Below are 24,200 nucleotides of genomic sequence, written 5' to 3' on the forward strand. Positions count from 1 at the left end.
TTACCATATGAGCCAGCAATTCTACACACACACACACACACACACACACATATAACCAACAGAACTGAAAGCAGGAACTCAAAAAATATAATTGTACACTCATATTCATTGTCTGGAGCACTGGTGGCACAGTGGTTAAGAGTTTGGATGCTAACCAAAAGGTCAGGAGTTTGAATCCACCAGCTGCTCCTTGGAAACCCTATGAAGCAGTTCTACTCTATCCTATAGGGTCGCTTTGAGTCAGAATTGACAGCAACGGGTTTGGTTGTTTTTTTTTTTTTTTTTTAATAATGTTCATTGCAGCAGTATTCAACAATAGTCAAAATGTGGAAATGACTCAAGTGTCCATCAGTAAATGAATAGATAAACAAAATGTGGTATATACATACAATGGAATATTAATTCAGCCATAAAGAGAAATGAAATTCTGATACATGCTACAACATGGATGAACTCTGAAAACATGCTAAGTGAAATAAATCAGATAAAAGGACAAATGCTGTATGACTCCATTTAAATGAAATGTCTAGAGTAGGCAAATGCATAGACAAAAGTAGATTACAAAAAAAACAAACCTGTTGCCATCCAGTCGATTCTGAGTCATAGTCAACCTTATAGGACAGAGCAGAACTGCCCCATAGGGTTTCCAAGGAGTGGCTGGTGGATTTGAACTGCTGACCTTTTGGTTAGCATCCGAGCTCTTAACCACTGCACCACCAGGGCTCCAAAAGTAGATTAGTGGTTACCAAAATTTGGGGAGAATGGGGAATTATTGCTTTAAGGGTACTTTCTGTTTGGGGTTTTGAAAATAGATAGTGGTAATGGGCACACAACATTGTGAATGTAATTAATGCCATTTGTAATGACGTTAATTATAGCATTCATATAAGTAGTGTCAAAAATGTAGTTATTACTATTATTATTACTGAATAAGGATCCTACTTGTTAAGTTATATAATGTTTTGTTTAGCTCTAGTGAGTGAACCAGCACCTAAGAATGGAAGCTACAGGGAAGTACAGAGTTCAGGGGAGAACTTTATGGTATGACTACTGGAAGACAGAAAGCAGGGACACTCAAGCAGAGCACTGGCATTACCAGGACAGAGTAAAGGAGATTCATTTATCAAGAAAAGGTTTGGAATAATTATCTCTGAGTACTCTTTCAAATGTGAAATTCAGCAATTCTAAATATCATAAGCATTTTGATTTTCAAGTAGGTGTACTCTTTGAAATGTTTTTCATTTCAATCTATTCAAAGTGGGAAATGTAAATTCTTTTGGCAAGCTTATTGCAGCGTCACCTAGACTATCCCTTTTGCCTAGTAAGGATTGCAAGTCCATTTGATCCTTGAATTCCAACCAGTCCAAGTCTCTATCACTTGAGTTTTAAACCCAGGTAGTCTTGGTCTTGCTTGAGACTCTGTGGTCCAGGCAGTATTTGCTCCATGTGGTCATCATTGAGCAGTTCCCGGTGTAGCTGTGTGAGATTAGCTACGCTCTTGTGGTTCTTCCTGTTGCCATGGACTCAATACTGGGATGTGAAAGCAATTTCAGAATCTTTAACTGTCCCAGATTAGAGACACAAAGTCATTCATGGGTTGGTAACTCAACAGAGCCCCTTCAAGGAAACCGTGGACTCCGAAGAAGGGCGGCTTTGTTGAGCACATCTCTACTAACCATTTGTCATGTTTTAAATAACAAGAACTCATAAAAAATATCAATAGAATGCACTTGATTAAATGAGTCGTCAACTGTCTTGTCTTGTTCGAATTACTCTCAGGCCTCTATCTACTCCACTATATTGTCATTTTGACAAGTTTCCACTTTGTTTCACCTTCTTCACTTCAAATCAAATGTTTAAAAAAAAGTTGAATTGGAAAATGTTGTGTTATCAATATTTTTACAACAATAAAAATATTCTCAAATTGGAGTAGTCAGACATTCACTGCCACAAGGAAGATAGGTGTTTTATGTCATGGAAATATAAGTGAAGACCAACGGCTTTATATAATGTTTTGTTTGTCTTTCTAAGGCTTTTACATGTACATTCTCTCAGTGTTGAGGGTATAGTCCCACTAACAAAGAAGGAAAAATGGATAGAGGACCTCTCTATTCTCAGGGAATTCTGACTTCAGGTGCTTACCCGTGCTTGGAAATATATCGTGCTAAATGGAATTTTCACACATCCCAACCAGTGTCTCTCAATACGGGTATGGATTCCACTTCCTCTTTCACGGTCATCCTAAAGGAGGTTGGGGAGTAATAACTGTATAAGGGCTCCAGACACTCATTTCATTATTTCAGCAGCAAGGAAGCAGCAGGATTTTAGCCAAAACCATATGAACTTAGGTTAGACAGACCTAATTTCAAAAATTCTAGCTCAATCACTTAATAGCTTTTTAACTCTAGGAGAGTCACTTAACCTCTCTGAACCTCAGTTTCCTCATCAATAAATTGGAGATTTAACAATCTACATTAGAGGGTTGTTACAGAAATAAATAAGACAATGTCTGTAAAGCACCTCATACAATCCCTAATACATAGCAGATAATGCAGTTAAAAATCAAACAGCTAGTTCTCTTCTCCCCTTTTCCTGTGTATACATCCCAGTGCCGTGGAGTCGATTCTGACACGTGGCACGTTTCAAACATTTCATGTACAAGGAAGATAGAACATGTGTTTGGGATTTTTATCATGGGTCCAAAACCAAACGAAATCCACTGCTATTAAGTTGATTCCGACTCACAGCGACCCTATAGGACAGGGTAGAACTGTCCCATATGGTTTCCAAGGAGCAGCAGGTGATTCGAACTGCTGACCTTTTGGTTTGCAGCCAAACAGCTAACCACTGCACCACCAGGGCCCCTATATCATGGGTGCATAAAAAAAAAAAAAATTTTTTTTTTTTTTTATATCATGGGTGCATAGAGGACATGAAAATGAGTAGAGATGTCTTCCTCAAAACTTACCTCTAAGACATCATATAGCACCTCATCAAAAATGTTAATGAACACGTCATCTTTCACTGACTGCAAACTGGCCGTGCTATAATCTCCATTAGGGGCTCTGTAAAATAACACAACTGGGTTACCATGAAAATGACAAAATACAAAGTATGGGCACTCAAAGACTGAAATTTGAAAAATGCCAAAATATGAGCATAGATGTGAGGATTAAAATCAGTGCTTTCATTTCAAGAATTTAATTTAATGCCTAAGACTCAAATGGAAAGTGCACTGACTGGAGGCCCCATGAAGGCAGACAAACCCTCTGTCTGCTGGCATGTCCTGGTAGCTCTCATATCCCCTCTTGGTAAGCTTTGCAAGGAGCCAGCTTGCCAGGACGGAGCTGGCTTGGTGGACAGGCTACACGGTCTCCAGCTGACCCTGGTGTTGGAATATGGACTTCCCTGACAACTGGGCTCCGGAAGGTGCTTCTCCAGCAAGACCCATTTCCCAGTTAGAAACCTCCTGTTGTTATATGGCTGGTCAAATGGTCTCTGTCTTCCACCCCCTTCCCCATATGTAAATAAACAAATACAGGGGTGCAGTTCCTCTCCTGTCATACAACCGACTCTGTGCCGGCCATGACTGGCCCAACAACGCCGCCCACGGCATGGCTGCAGGCTGGCTACTGCATCTGTTTCTGTGAACATTTGCACCGTGTGTTATAACGGTATCACCTCCCTCTTCTGCCTTACCTAGTTCTAATTCTTGCTTTGTCTCTAATTTGCTATGTGGCATTGAGCAAGTCACCATCCCTCTTTGGGTTTTAGTTTCCTGTCTGTAAAAATAGAGGGTTGGACTAGATAATTTCCAGTGTCTCTTCAAGTTCTGAAATAAGAAAAGTCTTTTAAATATATAAGGAGTCCCTGAGTGGTACAAACAGTTAATGCACTCGGCTGCTAACTGAAAAGTTGGCAGTTCGAGTCCACCCAGATGTGCCTTGGAAGAAAGTCCTGGCTTACTGTAAGCCAGAGCATACCACGCTTACTGGTTAATCTGCCCTGGTCCCAACAATGAACCTGAGTTTTAAAGTTTGGACATTTTCCCATTTTTCTTCTTGAATGTGGCCAACCATGGTACAAGAGGAAAATGGGGCTTGGCGTCAGGACACCTGTTCCTTGTGCCAGGTCACTAGCTATAAAGCCTTTCACCTTTGCTGCTTCTCTCTGAGCCTCTGTGTCTGTCACATTTCTCCAGAACAGCCTATAGCTCTTTAAAGACGGAAATATGCCTACCTAAATGGAAGTTCAAGTTCTTCATTCCAGCTGGGGTTAGGTCCTTCAGCCGTCGTCGTGTGGCAAATAGTTCGTTGAAAAGAAACTTCTACAAAAGGACGCACTAAAACCTTAAAATCAAGAGCTGATCGTAAGAGCCCGTAACAATTAGTTGAATAGTTATGCTCTTAGCAGGTAGAATATGTTTACTAAATAGCATATTTCCAAGGAAAAAGAAGCAGAAAACAGACTGTGAAGTTTATAGGCAATTCTTAAAAGCAAAAGGGGTAAGATTCAAAGCTGAAATTCAGCATTTGGGTATTTCACCTGGCTCAAGGGGTAGTCCGCTCCGTGGGCTGGGCTGTGGGTGGTTGGGGAAGCGGCATGCTTTTCACTGACAGTCCTTGAAGACCTCGATGGCTGCTGGAATTTGCTAGGAGGAAAGTGAAAGAAAATAAATGACAGGGAAAGTCCAGTTATTTACTATGAAGATGGTTTCCCTCAAGGATACACGGTCTCCAGTGGCTGTGATGATAGACATTCTCCCTACACTTGTTGACGCAGAAGGCTTTTAGGATGGTCCTCTCTAGCTAGCTAGTGATTACTAAGGCCTCCCCAACATCTATCCCCAGCCCTGCTTGTTTGGCTGAGAACAGAGGAGAACATTCCCTTCTCTAGCTTCCTTTTCTGGGGGCTCCCTGAGTAGGAACCCATCTTTCCCACCATAAATGAGAGCCCAGCCCTCTCAAGTAGCAGAATCCTCTGCTTCCGGACCAGCCTACCCTGTCTCCACCCAGCTCGAGTCCTCTCCCACTGTATTTTTTGAACATTTTATTGTTGTTTAGGTAAATTTCACAGAGCAAATTACTTTCTCATTCAACAATTTATACACAGCTTGTTCTGTGACCTTGGTTGCAAATGCTGAATGGCCAACACTGTCCCCCCTTCCTCCCTGGGCTCCCTGTGTCCATTCACCCAGCTTTCCTTTCCCTACTGTCCTTCTGAACTTAGCTTTTGGGCAAATGCTGCCCTTTAGGTCTCGTATGGTTGATTGTTCCTCACCAGTATTATTGTTCCTTTTATAGGCCTGTCTGTTATATGGCTATACTGTGATCTCTAGGACTGATTTCAGTTCCAAGCTTGAAGAGTGTCTAACGGTCATTGCCTTGGGGGCTCTACCAGTCTCTATCAGACCAGTAAGTCTGGTCTTATTTATGAGTTTGAATTTTGTTCTACATTTCTCTCCCACTCTGTCCATGACCTATTATTGTGGCCCCAGTCTGAAGTCAGTAGTGGTAGCTGGGCACCATCTAATTCTTCTAGTCTCAGGCTAGCGGAGGCCATAGTTTATGTGGCCCATTAGTCCTTTGGACTAATCGTTTCCTTAAGTCTTTGGTTTTCTTCATTCTTCTTTGCAATGGATGGAAAGAGACCACTCCCATTGTATTTTCTTTGAGCCTGAACTCTCTGGAGACACTGAGCTCCATATCCTAAGCAAGGGATTTCCCTCTGTGCCCGGCAAGCTTGCTGGGAAAGGGAGGTTCAGGGATTCCTAGCTGGGTGTTGAGTTCAGTGGGTTTTCACTCTTCTCCCTTCTGAGCTGCTATTCTTTCTTTCTTTCTTATACAGTTATGGTGAAAATTACATAACAAAACATATGCCAGCTCAACAATTTCTACATGTGTAATTCAATACCATTGATTACATTCTTCAAGTTGTGCAACCATTTTCGTTATCCTTTCCAAATCATTCCACACCATTAGAATAAAGTCGGTGTCCACTAAACCCAAAACTCAACTCATTGCTGTCAAGTCAATTACAACTCGTAATGACTCCATAGGACAGAGTAGAACTGGCCCGTATGGTTTCTAAGGAGCAGCTGATAGATTCGAACTGTGGCTCTTTTGGTTAGCAGCCAAGCTCTTAACCTTTGCACCACCATGGCTCCATCAATATCCCCTAATGAGCTGTTATTCTTAAAGAGACAAATGAAGGTCATCTCCAGAGCCTCTTCCAGACACCTCCCCTCATCCGAACACTTGCATATTGGTACTGAATGTTATGGTTAGCCAAGTATTTTACATTCATTACTGGACAAAGTACAAGGTGTCCTTTTCTACCAGACTGTCTCACCCTTTTACGGCTAAGCATTTTAGGCAGGCTATGAGACAATATAAGTGGGGCATTTAACATAACAGTTTTCAGAGAAAACCCCTTTTTCTTTGGAAAACCATCAATTACATTATTATACAAACATTTGTTAAGTACCTACTTTATTTTAAGCCTTGTGTGACAACCTGAAGCTGCAAAGATGAATCAGACAACACTTCTGCTCAGACTAGACTGGAAGGCTGATGGGTAAACAAATAGTAGCAATACAGTGGGAGACACGTTAGAGTAGAGGGATGAGATGGACTAGCGGAGTGTAGAAAGGGCGGTTGTAAATCTTATTTGGTAGGATGCAGGTTTGGAGGGTGCAGATTTGGGCAGACTTAATGGAAGAGCTCAGATGAGTCTACATTAATACGTGTAAAACATAGAATCAACTATGCTTCCTTGTAATTGTGGCCCAAACCGATAAGCACTGGACTGCTAGCTGAAATGCTGGTGGTTCGAATCCACTCAGAGGTGCCTCAAAAGAAAGGCCTGGTGACCTGCTTCTGAAAGGTCACAGCCTTGCAAACCCTAATGGAGCAGTTCTACTCTGCACACATGGGGTTGCTGTCAGTCAGAACTGTCTTGACGGCAACTGACAACAATAATTATTTGAGTAAAGAGGTTTAATGCTTAAATATATTCTATAGAGACCAAAAGTAAAAGAAACACCTATATATTCTTTTAGAAAACAGCTTTTCACCCCACAGTTGAGCCCTGATACAATCAGAGTGAAAGCAATGCCATGCAGAGATCCAAAGGCTTAAATGGACATTCACAAACAGAAAAGCACTGGGGATAGATGGTGATGACCAGATTTTTGTAATGGGTGAAAGAATTGGTCAGTAAAGAAAAATAGGGCAAAATAATAGGGTGAGAAGAGGGAGAAATAAGTTAAAGGGGAAGAACCTAGGGAGGTGAGAAGACGCCAAAGGCTACAGCATGCTCTTCTGTGACATCAGACAGCACTGAAAGACCTTGGGCAAGTCACTTACACTCTCTTTACTTCTGTTTTTCCCTTTGTAATATGGAGATAGTAACGGCAGTGAAAGATAAATGAAATAACAGATGTGAAAGTGCTTAGCATAGTGCATGGAATATGTGAACGTGCAATAAATGATCGTTTCCCCCATTACGCTGGCAAAGACGACAGCAAAAGGAGTTTCATTTCTTGGTCCTTCCATCTGTGTTCTCTGAGGGAATTAGAAGCTCAGATCTGTCTTAGCTGAGGTCAAGGGTCCCCCATTGTCCCCAGTATAGTGAACTATGGTAGTCATAACTCATTTTTCTGAACAGATGAAAGGGAAGCCACATTTTTATGCTCATAGTACATACGTTTCAGAAGCTAGGACTAACACCTCATAACCACTTCTCTGGGAACAGGTCCCTACCTTCAGGGCTGGTCCTTGTGACCCTGTCTCTCTGGTCACAGGTGATTACATCACAGATAAACACCTAATGACCAAAGTTAGGGCCTTCAGATTTCTCCTGAGAAGATGACGCTTGGCTGGTGGGACCCTGGCTGGACATACCACTTGGGTCACGTGAGGAAAAATGAAGCAAACCCAGAGAGGGGAGCAAATGAGAGAAACAGTGTGACCTCAGACAAGTCATCTTAACTCCTGCAGTCTCTCATAAAGTTCAGCTGTAGTTCTTGTCCTTGGGTTTTATGAGACAGTCTCAATAAATCCTCCCTTTAGCCTTAATTTGATTGAGTTGGTTCTGTGTCTTGCAACCAATGGGGCCTTGACCATGACTGACCTTCAGCAAGAACCTCCTGCCCCTCAGAATGACATAACTATGTTAACAACAAAGAGTGAACATGCTACAAAGAATAATGGACTTGGTGAGGGTCCTGCACACTGCCTCCCGGGGCTGCTCAGAGGGTGCTCACCTTGCTGTTGGCTTCCTCACGGGGATATCATAGGCCCGGATGATGTTCACCAGCAGCTTTATGTCTCCATCAGACAGGTTTTGGGCTGTCACCTTCTTCCGTCCTTTTCTCCTTGGCCTCAGTGGTCGCTTTTGTTCTGCCAGCTTGAAAAGGCTTAGGCCCAAAATGCTAGTGATTACAGAACAGGGTTTAGACTCGAAGGAAAAGAAAGGCCTGAAGAGCTGTGAAATGACTTCCCAAACTCTACCCCCAGGTCACGCTCAGGCCCCTAAAACGCTCTTTGTCCTTTTAAGGAGGGTAGAAATAATCTAGAAATTCTCCCAAGATTGGGGAAAGCCCATTGCATGGATCATTGCAGTTTATTTGAACTGTTACTTTATCGGGGAAGAAAAGCCACCTTCCGGCCCCTTCCTGCACTTGCTGCCTCGCTGTCTGCCTTATTCATCTGCTGGTCCCTGAAACGCGCCACGTGCTCTCTCCCACCCTTGGCCTTTTTTCGTGTCAGTCCCTGAAACAAGGAATGCTTCCCATCACCTTCCTCCTTATCTGCTCAGTTAGTTGTAGTTTACCCATCCTTCAGGGCCACTATCTCCCCCTCTTCCCCAAAGCCTAGCCACATCAGCTGGGAGGAGTGCCCCCCCTTCTGAGTCCCTCCAACACTTATTTAGTGTGTTGCATTCACATGAGAGCTCCTTGGGCAGCTTCTGGGATATGCCTCCTTCTCTCTGGAGTCAGACAAAACCGGGTGTGACTCCTGGCTCCGCTCTTTGACACTGGGCAAATTATTTCACCTCACCTCTCTGTTTCATTACCTGTAAAATGGGGACCCTAATACCTACATCATGGTATGCCCTCATGCGGTTGTGGAGGATTAAATGGGGAGGTGCGTGCAAAGCGCCCTGGTACTGGCCTAACACTCAGTAGATGCCCTAGAGTGGCAGCTATTATTAGGATGATGACAACGATTATGATGCTGACGATTATGCTGGAAGAAGAGGAGGAGATAGGGCAGGGCAGGGGGGAGGAGGAGCAGGAGGGACCTTCTCTCAGTCTCTCTACTTTCACTGAGCTGACATTCAATAGACACTTCCTGGAAGATGAAAGCGACAGTCAGTTCATCACGGGCGAAAGGCCCATGGAGCAAATAATTCAATTCTGACCCAGAGACTAAACAGAGACACAGAAGTGACGTATCTGGAAGACGACATTAATGCCTGTGCCACAGGGCCACAGAACACAACCAGCTGTGCAGAGCTGGCCTCGGGCTGCGACACCAGCCATTCACCCAGAAGAAGGAGCTGCACCTGCCTCCCTGCTGAGGCTCGGCACTGGCTGAGCGGCCCCTTTGACTGCGCCCCTCTCCCAGGGAGCGCAATTAGCTGAGGGGATGATGGTCCTGCACCTTCTGCCTCAGCGCCCCTGATGGCTCCCTTGAGGAATCCCCAGGGCTTTCCAGAGCGGTGATCCCATTCGTTCTCCAGGGTCTTCTGTTCCACAAAGCACAAGAGTCGCTACCATTTACAAGCACCTTCTGTGTGCCAAGCAGCGTGCTAGGTGTTTTCCATATGTTTATAATCCATATAAATATAATATTAACACCAGTTTTCACATGAAGAAACTGGAGGCTCTGAGAGGTGACATGATTTGCTGGAGGCTCCTAACAGTAGGAAGGGGAGCTGGGGTTCAAATTCAGTCACTCTAACTTCAAAGCCCATGTTCCATAATCACTCTGCCAGGCTACCTACCTAACCCAGACTTGGGAATCTCAGAGGGACACCTTTGCCAGAGGTGGTAGCGTGACAAATCCCTTCCCTTTATCAATACTTTCTCCCTCACCCTGGATGGCTCCTCCCATGAGACTTGGCCACCCACCCCCCGATGGCAGTCTGCATGGGAGCATCACATTGGCTGGGACCCTTTGAATACAGAGACATTGTAGTTTTAAGCCAAGAACAAAAACAAAATTAAAAGAAGGAAGAACATACCCTGAGCCTTCAGAACTTAATGCAGAAAGTAAAGCAGGGGGGAAAAAAAAGAAAAGGAAAAACAGCATGAAAACTCATCATCTATTCTAAATGTAATTTTCAAGACTTGAAAATAACATTCAATAATTGAACTCTGGCCCTGGAATAAAGAGGAGGGTTTGCAGGAATTTACGGGGGTGCAGCCTAACTTCGGTGCGTGGGTAGAGGCAAAGCCAGAGAAAGGGGCTGCTACGGATAAGCAGTTGTTTGTCTCCCTCCCAACTTGACAGTGTTTCAAGGGAGAGGAAATACATACGTGGGAAATAATCTTTCTAGGAGACCACAAGATTTAATCACAGAAAAGGTCATGAAGTTAATGGACAGCACCAAAAAAGCCCCAAACCAAACTCGTTGCTATGGAATCGATTCTTACTCATGGCGACCCTGAGTATTAGAGAATAGAACTGCTCCATAGGGTTTTCTTTTTTTTTGGAAGAAGGGCACCAGGCCTTTCTTCCATAGCTCTGGGTGGGTTCTAATGGCCAACCTTTATGTTAATGTTTATATTAATAGCGCTGTTTTTGCCACCCAGGGACCTTATGGACAGCGTGAGACTACCGATTTAGGAAATGGCCTTTCATTTTTTATGCATCCACCCCTGGTTGACACAATTTAAGGATTATTCTAATAAATAGAGAGTCAATCAAGCAAATACAGTCAATTCTCTACTTCTGTGTAAATATCCAGTTCCCTTCACCAAACACACACACACTAGTTCTCTTCTCCCCAGCTATGGTGCTGGGGCCAGGCCTCCTCCTCCAACCCCAGAATCTCAGTGAGCTAGCTCATCAGCCACCTCCACTGCCATGTGATGGGACAGCAAGGGAATGTCTGGCACTGGGAGGTTATGAAAGGAGGAAGGGGTATGTGCAAGGGGAAATGCTGCCGAATTTATACTGGGAAACAGCTTGATTGGAATGAGAAAATGGCAGAGGCCAGTGATGTTTATTTGGAAGCAGTGACAGGCGAAATGAGTTCTTCTGCAATGTGATGGGATCAGATCTAGGATGAGTTGTTCTAATAGAAATCACTCAACTAATGTACCTGTGAGACGTTAACCAGGTTTTTACCAGGTCTCCAGAATTATTCTGGGCCCAAATGCATACCATACAATTAGAAAAATCTTATATGGCATCTTTCCTATGCTGTTGCATGCCATCAAGCCGATTGTGATTCATAAGGACTCTATAAGGCAGGGTACAACTGCCCCATAGGGCTTCCTAGACTGCAATCTTTACAGGAGCAGATCACCAGCTCTTGTCTCCCACAGACCCGCTGGAGGGTTCGAACCACTGACCTTTCGGTTTGCAGCCGAGTGCTTAACCATTGCACCACCAGGGCTCCTTACCTTGCATATGACACAATAAAAATAACAATTTTTAATAAGGGATTTTGATTGTTTTTACCTGATATTGGGAACTTCCTCTTCTACTATCAAATCAGAAAGAAGAAAGTGGTGTTTTGCAATTTGGAAACGATGGACCACGGATTCTCTAACCTGGGGAAAGAAATCAGTTTTACTTAAAATATTGTTTACATAAACTTCATGGTTCACTCCCTAAACTTCTTCAGGTTCTTTTCCTAACGTGCCCCCATCCCTTTACCCAGCTTTAATTTTCTCCAGAGCACTACCATCTCCTATGGGAAGCGATCACTTCTTTAGCACTCCTTACCAGACTCTAAGCTCCCTAAAGGCAGAGACTTTTCTGTTTTATTTACTGTTATTCTCTCAGGGCCTGGAAAGGGTAACAGAATTTTGCTGCATGAAAGAATGAACAATTAGGAAATAACAGGACCAGTAAAAAAGCACACAAACTCTAGAGCTAACTGTCAAGTTCTTTCCCTATTCAGACTGACCCACTTCCTAATTATTCTTTAAAGGTCATCAGTTGGTGTTTTGTACACAAGCTGCAGGGTAAATCAACTGATGGGAAAAATGGTTACTGTAACCATTGTAGCATAGCTCACAAGTTTAGTTTATTAAATGAAGGTTAAATGAAGAAAGAAAAGAAAAAAAGGAAAGAAAAACAAAAGGATATTTCAATTTTAATTTTAGTTTTCTAGTGCAGAAATGCCAGTAGCATGTGGTTTAAAAACATCTTTTTTTTTTTTCTCATTACAGAGGTACTGTGATGCAAACATTCAAATATTAGAAAAGGCATGACTTAGAAGTAGGAATCTTTATAGTCTTACCCCAAATAAGATAACCACTAATAATAATCTGGGACATATTCTAGTGGTTTCATATGTTCAAAAGGTGAAGATAGAGTTTAATCAATTGTTGTTGTTGATAGGTGTCCTCAAGTCAGTTCCAACTCATACAGGCCCTATGTACAACATAAGGAAACATTGCCCAGTCCTGCTTCATCCTCACAATTGTTATGCTTGAGCCCATTGTTATAGCCACTGTGTCAATCTATCTTGTTGAGGGTCTTCCTCTTTTTTGCTGACCCTGTACTTTACCAAGCATGACGTCCTTCTCCAGGGACTGATCCCTCCTGATGACATGCCCAAAGTATGTGAGACGTAGTCTCCTTGCTTCTAAGGAGCGTTCTGGTTGTACTTCTTCCAAAACAGATTTGTTCACTCTGTTGGCTGTCCATGGTATATTCGGTATTCTTCACCAACACTACCATTCAAAGGCATCAGTTCTTCTTTAGTCTTCTTTATTCATCGTCCAGCTTTGACATGCATAGGAGGCAATTGAAAGCACCATGGCTTGGGTCAGCCGCCCCTTAGTCTTCAAGGTGATGTCTTTGCTTTTTCACACTTTAAAGAGGTCTTTTGCAACAGATTTGCCCAATGCAATGCGTCTTTTGATTTCTTGACTGCTGCTTCCATGGGTGTTGATTGTGGATCCAAGTAAAATGAAATCCTTGACAACTTCAATCTTTTCTCCATTTATCATGATGCTGCTTATTGGTCCAGTTGTGAGGATTTTTGTTTTCTTTATGTCGAGGTGCAATCCATACTGAAGGCTGTGGTCTTTGATCTTCATCAGTAAATGCTTCAAGTCCTCTTCACTTTCAGCAAACAAGGCTGTATCATCTGCATAACGCAGGTTATTAATGAGTCTTCCTCCAGTCCTAATGCCCATTCTTCTTCATGTAGTCCAGCTTCTTGGACTATTTGCTCAGCATACAGATTGAATAGGTATGGTGAAAGAATACAACCCTGATGCACACCTTTCTTGACTTTAAACCAGACAGTATCCCCTTGTTCTGTTCGAACGACTGCCTCTTCATCTACGTACAGGTTCCTCATGAGCACAACTAAGTGTTTTGGAATTGCCATTCTTTCCAGTGTTATCCGTGATTTGTTATGATCCACACAGTCAAATGCCTTTGCATAGTCAATAAAACATAGGTAAACTTCTTTCTGGTATTCTCTGCTTTTAGCCAGGATCCATCTGACATCAGCAATGATATCCCTGGTTCCAAGTCCTCTTCTGAATCTGGCCTGAATTTCTGGCTGTTCCCTGTCAATGTACTGCTGCGCTCGCTTTTGAATGATCTTCAACAAAATTTTACTTGCATGTGATATTAATGATATTGTTAGATAATTTCCACATTCAGTTTTATGACTTTTTTTGGGAATAGGCATAAATAGGGATCTCTCGTAGTGGGTCAGCCAGGTAGCTGTCTTTCAAATTTCTTGGCATAGACAAGTGAGCATCTCCAATGCTGCATCCATTTGTTGAAACGTCTCAGTTGGTACTCTGTCAGCTCCTGGCGCCTTGGTTTTCACTAATACCTTCAGTGCAGCTTAGACCTCTTCCTTCAGTACCATCAGTTCCTGATCATGTGCTACCTCCTGAAATGGTTGAACGCTGACAAATTCTTTTTGGTATAGTGACTCTGTGTATTCCTTCTATCTTCTTTTGAAGCTTCCTGTGTCATTTAACATTTTTCCTGTAGAATCCTTTAGTATTGCATCTCGAGTCTTGAATTTTTTTCTTCAGTTCTTTCAGCTTGAGAAATGCTGAGTGTATTCTTCCCTTTTGGTTTTCTATCTCCAAGTCCTTATACATGTAATTATAATATTTTATTTGTCTTCTAGAGCCACCCTTTGAAATCTTCTGTTAGCTCTTTTCATCTTTTCTTCCTTTCGCTTTAGCTTACTCGGCATCCAAGAGCAAGCTTCAGAGTCTCTTCTTACATCCATTTTGGTCTTTTCTTTCTTTCCTGTCTTTTTAATGACCTCTTGCTTTCTTCATGAATGATGTACTTGATATCATTCCTTAACTCATCTGGTCTTCAGGCATTAGTGTTTAATGCATCAAATCTATTCTTGAGATGGTCTCTAAATTCAGGTAGGATATAATCAAGGTTGTACTTTGGCTCTTGTGGAATTACTGTAATTTCCTTTGGTTTCAACTTGAACATGCATATGAGCAATTGATGGTCTGTTCTTATGTCAGCCCCTGGCCTTGTTCTGAGTGATAATATTGAGCTTTTCCATTGTCTTGTTCCACAGATATACAGTTGATTTGATTCCTATGTAATCCATCTGGTGAGGTCCACGTGTATAGTCACTACTTATATTGGTAAAAAAAAGGTATTTGCAATGAAGAAGTTGTTGGTCTTCCAAAATTCTATCATTCGATCTCTGGCATGGTTTCTATTACCAAGGCTATATTTTGCAACTACCGATCCTTCTTCATTTCCAACTTTCACATTCCAATCACCAGTAATTATCAATGCATCCTGATTGCATATTTGGTCAATTTTAGACTGCAGAAGTTGGTAAAAGTCTTCAACTTCTTCATGTTTGGCCTTAGTAGTTGGTGCATAAATGTGAAGAACAGTCATATTAACTGGTCTTTCTTGTAGGTGTATGGATATTATCCTATCACAGACAGAGTTGTACTTGAGGATAGATCTTGAAACGTTCTTTTTGATGATGAATGCAATGCCATTCCTCTTCAAGTTGTCATTCCTGGCATAGTAGACCATATGACTGTTCGATTCAAAATGGCCAATACCAGTCCATTTCAGCTCACTAATGCCTAGGATATCATCGATGTTTATGTGTTCCATTTCATTTTTGACAATTTCCAATTTTCCTAGATTCATACTTCATACATTCTAGGTTCTGATTATTAATGGATGTTTGCAGCTGTTTCTTCTCATTTTGAGTAGTGCCACACCAGCAGATGAAGGTCCTGAAAGCTTGACTCCATCTGTGTCATTAAGGTCTACTCTACTTTGAGGAGGCAGCTCTTCCCCAGTTGTCTTTTGAGTGTCTTTCAACCTGAGGGACTCATCTTCCAGCATTATATCAGACAACGTTCCACTGCTATTCATGAGGTTTCCACTGGCTAAAAGACCTCCGGATCCTTCTTCCTAGTCTGTCTTAGCCTGGAAGCTGAGCTGAAACCTGTCTGGTATTTGAATACCAGTGACATAGCTTCCAGCATCACAGTAACACGCAAGGCCCCACAGTATGACAAACTGACAGACGTGTATTTATGAGAAGGAAGCTGTGGTGGCACAGTGGTTAAGAGCTTGGCTGCTAACCAAAAGGTTGGCAGTTTGAATCTACCAGTTGTTCCTTGGAAACCCTATAGGGCAGTTCTACTCTGTCCCATAGGGTCACTATGAGTCAGAATCAACTTGATGGCAACAGCGTCTTTTTTTCCTTTATTTATTAGAAAATAAGTAGAGGTTGAACAACTTTTATAAGATGACATAGTGTCTTAGTCATCTAGTGCTGCTGTAACAGAAATGCCACAAGTGGATGGCTTTAAGAAACGGAAGTTCATTCTCTCATAGTCTAGTAGGCTAGAAGTCCAAATTCAGGGTGCCAGCTCCTGGGGAAGGCTTTCTCTTTCTGTTGGCTCTGGAAGAAGGTCCTTATTGCCAATCTTCCCCTGGACTAGGAGCTTCTGTGAGCAGGGACCCCAGGTCCAAAAGGACACGGTTTACTCCCGGCACTGCTTTCTTGGTGGTATGAGGTCCTCCCTCTCTGCTTGCCTCTCTTTACTATAAAAGGTGGTACAGGCCACACCCCAGGGAAACTCCCTTTGCATTGGATCAGGGATGTGATCTTAGTAAGGGTGTTACAATCCCACCCCAACCCTCTTTAAGATAAAATTATAATTACAAAATGAAGGACAACCACACTGGGAATCGTGGCCTAACCAAGTTGACACACATTTTTGGGGGCGCAATTCATGGTACTTGACACATAGATACTTGTAAGAATAAGGAAACCCCCGTCTTAGAGTGCAGGCTATGTTTCCTCTATGAAGAATGTTTTAAATGATTTTTCCTACCTGCTGGAGGTACTTGGCTACTACAGCTCTATGGGTGTCTATGTGATCCTTGGTTTCAATTACCTTTCTGTCTCGTAACCGTTTCTCATAGTCCTAAAATGAAAAGAAAAGTAATAATTATATGATTTTTTTAGAGTACTCTCTGATGCCCCTCTTGAGATTAGAGAATTATTTATCACACATGGTTTAAGTCATCAGTTATGGTTTTAAATGTTTCTTCCACCTTCCTCCTAACTCTTGGTTCAGAACTGATCTTTGAGGCAGTGACCAGGATTCTGAATCAATGGATCACACTGCCATGTTACTGGGAGAGCATTCAATACAGCAGTGGCAGGTTAACATGCTCCCGCAGGAAGAAACAAAGGACACAGAAGGTAACAAGGGCGCAGTGATAGTTTAAGATGAGTAGCTCATCGAAGCAACCTAGACTAAGCCCCTGCTTAAATTTTGCCTTTTCTATTTTAGGTAAAGCAATTGCAAACAGTAAAAAGCTCCTGCTATCACTTGGCTCACCTGTTCAGAGGAGAGTAGTGGATACTTTTGGCTTTGTCTGCTCAGACCTCTGTACTTCACCCCTTTTTCTGTGACTAAAACTCCGCGTGGACCCCAGGTGACTGCCATATTCTCCTTGCAGCCTTCTCTCTGGTCACACTTGAATGCCCAGGAATGGCAACTAACCCAGGCTGAGTGACCCAGAGCTGCCCCTAAGATTTTTGAACTTGGGACAAGAAGAAACATCTCTCTCCACTGGCTGAAGCTACTGGATGATGTCAGTGACCATGTGACCAGGCAGAGAAACCCTGTCTGCAATGGAGGAGAATGAAGCCAACACGCCAAGGGCAGTCCAGGCAGGGTGCAGGAAGGGTTCTTCTGTCAAGGCCCTGAAACCAGGCATGCTTGAGGCACAGATGCATTCTCGCCATTCACATTCTTTAGATATTTAACCCTATATTGGGATTTCATCATTCAATAAATTCCCCTTCATGCCTAGGGTATTCATATTGGGTTTTTACCACTCACAATCATGAGTCCAAACTAACACAAAGAAGAATCAAGTAACCAAAAATTTACTTCAAGAATAGTTTCTACATGAAAAATCATACTAGTATTACTTTCTAGGAGTTCTTGGATAGCACAAAGAGTTAAGCACTTGACTACTAACTGAAGGGTTGGCTGTTCAAACCCACCCAGAGGCTCCTTGGAAGACAGTCCTGGCAATCTGCTTCTGGAAGGTCACAGCCTTGAAAACCTTATGGAACAGTTAGTCTACTCTGCACACGTGGGGTTGCCATAGGTCAGAATTGTCTCGATGGCAGCTAACAGCAACAACATTACTGTTATGGATTGAATTGTGTCCCCCCAAAATATATGTTGTCAGTCCTAACCTCTCTGCCTGTGGTTATAATCCCATTTGGGAACGCGCTATCCTTGATATATTAATGAGGCAGCATTAGTGTAGGGTGTGTCTTGAGTCGATCTCTTTTGAGATATAGAAGAGATTAAACAAGCAAAGATTGGAGAAGATAAATGCCAAGTCACAAGGAGATCTCCAAGGAACCAGGAAACAAGCTGAAGAGAGGAGAACCTTCCCCCAGAGGTGACAAAGAGAGAGCGTTTCCCTAGAGCCGGCGACCTGAATTCGGACTTCTAGCCTTCTAAACTGTAAGAAAATAAATTTCTGTTTGTTAAAGCCACTTAGTTGTAGTATTCCTGTTATAGCAGCACTAGATAACTAAGACAATTACTTTTGAATGGCTCTCCATGTACCTCATCAAACACAAACGAGCCTGTCTGGCTTTCACTGGCCTGCCCCACCTGTACAGGCTCATTGCCCATTGCGCCTGCAAGGCCCCTCTGCCCCACACCTGCCATGATCAGTCCTCCTCCAAGCCTTTGTTCTCCTGTGGCCCTTGTTTAGGGTGCCGAGCCCTGTCCCCCACTTCCTTCCTGCCCCACCCACCCCGAGGCTGTTCAGATCCTACCATCTGGCTTCCCCTGTGGTGCTTAGCACTGGTCCTTGTACACGGTGCTCAGTAAATACTTACTGATTAAAACGGAATGGAGTTCCTGGCGAAGGCAGGATAACTAGCCATACTAGCAGTTAAGATATTTTCCAACCCTACGATTCTAATTTTTCTTAGTTTATATGTCATTATATTGAATCAAAGATATTGCTCAAACACTGAATTCTTCAAGAAAAATAAGAGAAAGATTATGTATAAAAGTTCTATAAAAGAAAAATCAACACTACTACTGAGAATGTTACAATATATGTGCCACATCACATTACACACATTATTGTACACTTACTACAATATAAATATATATATACACCACACACACATATATAACATTTTTATTATTTTATTAATCCCTTGGAGGCATTTTCCTACCTGGAATACTTTTTCCATAATTTCGCGGTCATATGCTGGAATTTGCTTATAATTTCGGAACTCTGGTACCGCTTGACTTCTAAGATGAAGAAGTCTAAATCGTTTGGATCTATTTAACTCCTCGTCTGAAACAAAGTTAAATTCCTGTTGCAGCTGTTCCAGTCGAAAGAAATCAGGGACATAGGATTCACCGCTGGTAGCAACCTATAAAAAACAGGAAATGCAAACCTAGACGACAGGCAGCCTTCACCCAAAGAAGTGTGGCACCGGACTTCTGTGAACAGAAAGTTAACAGTTTTTGACTGAGACACTTGACACATCCCAGATTTCATACAAAGACACAATACAGTAAACGTACAATAGTAATGAGGCAGATAATATTACATTCATTTGTTGTTGTTGTGGGGTGCTGTTGAGCTGACTCCAACTCATAGTGACCCCGTGTGACAGAGTAGAACTGCCCCATAGGGTTTTCTAGGCTATAATCTTTATGGAAACAGATTGTTAGGTCCTTCTCCTATAGAGCCGCTGGGTGGGTTCGAATCGCCAACCTTTCAGTTAGCAGCTGATCATTTAACTATTGTGCCACCATGGCTCCTTATTATATTCATTTAGTAGTTAAATGAAAAAGTACCACAAATCATTTTTCAAAAAAATAACCACCAACCTTTCATTTAGCAGCCAAGTATATTAATTGTTTGTGCCACTCAGGGACTCCTGATTAAAAGATAGTAGCTGAAAGGTGATTTGAAAGCTTGACATGGAAAAGGCTACACCTTAGGTAAAATGGGAACTCTGGTGGCATAGTGGTTAAGGGCTATGGCTGCTAACCAAAAGGTTGTCAGTTTGAATCCACCAGGCGCTCCTTGGAAACTCTATGGGGCAGTTCTACTCTGTCCTACAGGGTCTCTATGAGTCGGAATCGACTCGATGGCAACAGGTTTGGTTTTTTATTTTTAGGTAATATGGCCTATTGTTTCTCATATTTCTGTTATCCATATTAAGAAGTCACATGTGGGAAGGAAAGCTTAGAAAGACAAAAGTCAGAAGAAACCAAAGCTTGTTTTGGGGACTTAGAAAGACTAGAAAAGAAAATTTTCATACTGGTTATAATTATTCTACTGATGAACTCATACTTACAAACATGATCATAAGAATGTGTTGCTATGGTCACTGTCTGATCATCTACTTGTTTATTATGTTTTTATGGAACTTGAACCTGGCAGTAAAACCTATTGTATTTGATACCAAGAAAAACCATTTACTAACGGTCCATTTTACTTATAAATTCACCAAAGAAAGGACTTTGAATGTTATGGTAGAAAAAAACCATTTATCTGACTAGTACAGAAATGAAACTTAAATGGTCATTAATCATCAAACAAGAAGAAAACATTTGTTAAAATGCCCCTGGTGGCACAGTGGTTAAGTGCTCAGCTGCTACACTGTGGGAGAAAGATATGGCAGTCTGCTTCTGTGAAGATTTACAGCCTTGGAATCCCTATGGAGCAGTTCTACTCTGTCCCACAGGGTCGCTGTGAGTTGGAGGCGACTTGACAGCGATGGTTTGATTTGGTTTATCGGTACTTTAGTGGGGAAAGAACACACATTCTGAAATCAGAGCAACTTGGATCTGAGTCCTTCCTAGCTGTGTGACCTTGAGCAAGTTTCTCTGTATTTCTGAACTCAGTTTACTGTCAATAGATTGGAGAAAAGAAAACCTATCTCTCAGGCATTTTATAGAGGTCAGAGGTAAGAATAACAACAATAACAAGAGCTTCTATCTACTGCACACCTACTGTATGCCCAGCTAAGTCTTTACATGCATCCGCTCATTTCCTCATGACAGCACAGTGAGGGTGGCTCAGGGGCTCAGGGGCATGGAGCACCTGCCCTGGTCAGACAGCCAGGTAAGTGGCTGATAACTGAAAGTAAAGCCTGTCATTCAACCCAGAACTCATGTTCTTAAACACTGTTCCAGAGGAGAGTGTAAGAGAAATGTGTGTAGATTGGTATCAGCTGAAGTCTAGAAATGGCCTGTGCATAGGACTCACGTCACATTACCGAGATCAACTGCATCAAAGGGGCGTTGTTGGGGTCATTTGGGTCGAGTTTGGACTCGGCTGCCCATTTGGCCAACTTTTTCATGTCCGTCAGTCCTGATGTGCCAATAGACGAGATGGCATCTGCTCTCTTCAAAGCACTGAAAAACAGTTGATTTCACAAGACTAACTTTACCACAGAGCAGTTTTCATCAGGACCACACAATCCCACGGCCCGCATTCCTTAAGGGGGCTATTATGTTCTGATAGAGAAAATCTTACCACAAGGAAGATTTTTGCTATTTTTCTTAACTAATTATTTAAATTTTTTATGTTGTAGGTAGTTTTTTTTTTTTAATTGTGCTTGAGATGAAGGTTTACAAAGCAAATTAGTTTCTCATTAAACAATAAACGTATTGTTTTGTGACACTGGTTGCCAACCCCACAACATGTCCACACTCTCCCCTTCTCGACCTTGGGTTCCCCGTTACCAGCTTTCCTATCCCCTCCTGCGGTCTTATCCTTTCCCCTGGGATGGTGTGCCTCTTTAGTCTTATTTTGTTTTATGGGCCTGTCTAATCTTTGGCTAAAGGGTGAATCTCAGGAGTGACTTCAGTACTGGGGTGTCTGGGGGCCATACTCTTGGGGTTTCTCCAGTCTCTGTCAGACCAGTAAGCCTGGTCTCTTTTTGTGAGTTAGAATTTTGTTCTACATTTTTCTCCAGGTCTGTCTGGGACCCTGTATTGTGATCCCTGTCAGAGCAGGCCATGGTGGTAGCCGGGCACCATCTAGTTGTGCTGGGCTCAGTCTGATGTATCGCCATTTTTCTTTACCTGATGATTGCTATTAAATATGTTATAAGGAAAATAAAGAAGTGCTAATGGAAGGAGTGCAACTCTGCCCGTGCATAAAAGAATCCCCACTAGCCCCAGAGCCAGGCCATTGAAAAGCAGTCTCAGCATCTGGTGTGGAAAGACCCGGGAGCCTCACGTCCGCAGCAGGTGGACATGAGGATAAAAGACAAGGAAAAAATAAACACTGAGCTGAGGATAAAATAAAAGAAAAAAAAATAAACACTTAAACAACAAGCACCACCTTTGAATAAAACTGAGTTCCAAGGCTGCCAGGCTTATCAGCAAGGTCGGGGCTGGGTTTTGCTAGGAGTCCTGCGTATCTCATGACTCACATTGTGTTTCACCTCCTCTTCTGAGGATTTGGAAGCTTTAATCCCAAAGAAATTTCTTCAGCACTAATTTCAAGTGAAATGAATGCAAAATGCTTAAGCTCAAAGGCATACAGAAGCCTCCCTTGGAAACGGCTGCCAGTCTCCTGAGTAAAAAAGTGCAGGGCAGCATTGTCACCCTGTCATTTTTGTCATACAGACGCAGGTTTTGGACTTTGGGATGGAGCAGGCAGAAGGGGAACATGACAAGCCCAGTGTCCACTTTCTACACGTTGGAAATTATAGTCTGCGATTGGGAAGTGTCCTCTGGGTGATGCGGATAACCTTTTTATTTTACAGATGAGGCGACTGAGGTCTAAAACCACAAAACCAAACCCAGTGCCCTCAAGTTGATTCCGACTCATAGCGACCCTATAGGACAGAGTAGAACTGCCCCATAGAGTTTCCAAGGAGCACCTGGCATATTCGAACTGCCAAGCCTTTGGTTAGTAGCCATAGCACTTAACCACTAGGCCACCAGGGTTTCCAGCTGAGGTCTAGAGTGGTAAAAGATGAACTCAAGACACGTTGAGTAGGGATGACAGAGCCAAAACTAACCAGGCCACCTGGCTCCCTCTGTTTAGACTGCGTGCACTGGCACATCAACTGCACAGACAGAGGGACAGGCCAAGGTCAACTGTTGAGGCCTAGAACCCCTTTCTTCTGTTCTGAGTAGGTACCTAAAGGAGCTTGGAATCAAGGAAGAGGCCTGGAGAGTAAGGACTTTCATGCTCGTAACCAATTGCCATCAAGTTGATGCCCACTCATGGCAATCCCGTGTGTGTCACAGTAGAATCACACTACATAGGGTTTTCAAGGGCTGATTTTTCATAAGTAGATTGCCAGGCCTTTCCTTCGAGGTACTTCTGGGTGAATTCAAACCAGCAGTCTTTTGGTTGGCAGCCTAACACCCATTAACTGTGTGCACCACCCAGAGACTTTTTGTCATGTAACTAGAAGGTTCCCATACCAATCATCATCAGCAATAAACCTTTAATGAGGGCTAAATATATGTAGCTGCACCTACCCCTCACTTATGGACTGTCTAATTATCTGACATTTTGCATTTATGGCAACAGTAAAAAATCTACCTATTTTTGCGTACTAACAACCCTGCCAGCCCGCACACCATCGCTGTGCACAGCTGCCTGGGCGCCAGGGTGCACGGAGGGAGGAGCGGCACCACCCCCCAGGGTATTTAACCCCAATCTGGAGCCCGCTGATTCGGAAACTCTGGTTTGCCCCTCCACTCCCTCTTTCTGGCTGTTTCCCGGCTCCTCATCCTCCACCCAGCGCTTGCGTAGTACGTGGGCGCGGGGGTGCGGGGCGTGCGCGGGGGTGCGGGGCGTGCGCGGGGGTGCGGGGCGTGCGCGGGGGTGCGGGGCGTGCGCGGGGGTGCGGGGCGTGCGCGGGGGTGCGGGGCGTGCGCGGGGGTGCGGGGCGTGCGCGGGGGCGTGCTCGCACACCCCGCAGCTGGCCCGCTTCCCACGGTGTGGGCTCGCATTCTGGCCGCGCTTCCCACAGCATGGATTCGGACTTTGGCAAGCAGAGGGAGGGCGAGCCCATGACTGTGGCAGGTACAGAGGGTCTGTGGCTGCCCAGGTAGGAGGCTTGGAGCTGGGGAAGAGAGGTCGGGCAGGAAATGACGAGTATTTCGCATAATGCCGATTTTCCCATAACGCCCTGGTCTTTGGAACCTACCCATGTCTATAAGTCAGCAGTGGGTGTATATGCTATGCACTCTCATTTGTAAAACGGGAAAAACAATACTTTATCATAGAGTTACCGTGAAGATTAAATGAGGTAAAGTGCTTTTTACAGTGCCTGACACATGACAACCCAATATTTGTTAGGCTATTAATACTTTAACTTTGACTTTAAGAACAGTAAAAGCCCCTGAAAAGTATTATACGTGAAAATAAAAGAATGAGATACAGCAAGCTCCCACCATACCCACCCTGGATTAATTTAATGCT

General features: G+C 43.2%; 1 protein-coding gene across 1 annotated transcript in view; it reads right to left on the reverse strand.

Moving 5' to 3' along the window:
* CC2D2A (coiled-coil and C2 domain containing 2A) overlaps positions 1 to 24,200 on the reverse strand; it is a 128,081-nt gene that overhangs the window by 34,231 nt on the left and 69,650 nt on the right. Inside the window, exons 17-25 of the mRNA XM_003411277.4 lie at positions 21,025 to 21,163; positions 18,961 to 19,164; positions 16,568 to 16,660; positions 11,697 to 11,788; positions 8,267 to 8,434; positions 4,546 to 4,651; positions 4,240 to 4,349; positions 2,969 to 3,065; positions 2,143 to 2,241 (exon numbers count right to left, since the gene is read on the reverse strand). Of these exons, the coding sequence (XP_003411325.2) occupies positions 2,143 to 2,241; positions 2,969 to 3,065; positions 4,240 to 4,349; positions 4,546 to 4,651; positions 8,267 to 8,434; positions 11,697 to 11,788; positions 16,568 to 16,660; positions 18,961 to 19,164; positions 21,025 to 21,163 (1,108 nt within the window). The remainder of the gene's footprint in view (positions 1 to 2,142; positions 2,242 to 2,968; positions 3,066 to 4,239; positions 4,350 to 4,545; positions 4,652 to 8,266; positions 8,435 to 11,696; positions 11,789 to 16,567; positions 16,661 to 18,960; positions 19,165 to 21,024; positions 21,164 to 24,200) is intronic.

Source organism: Loxodonta africana, chromosome 5, assembly GCF_030014295.1.
Source record: "Loxodonta africana isolate mLoxAfr1 chromosome 5, mLoxAfr1.hap2, whole genome shotgun sequence".
NCBI lineage: Eukaryota > Metazoa > Chordata > Mammalia > Proboscidea > Elephantidae > Loxodonta > Loxodonta africana.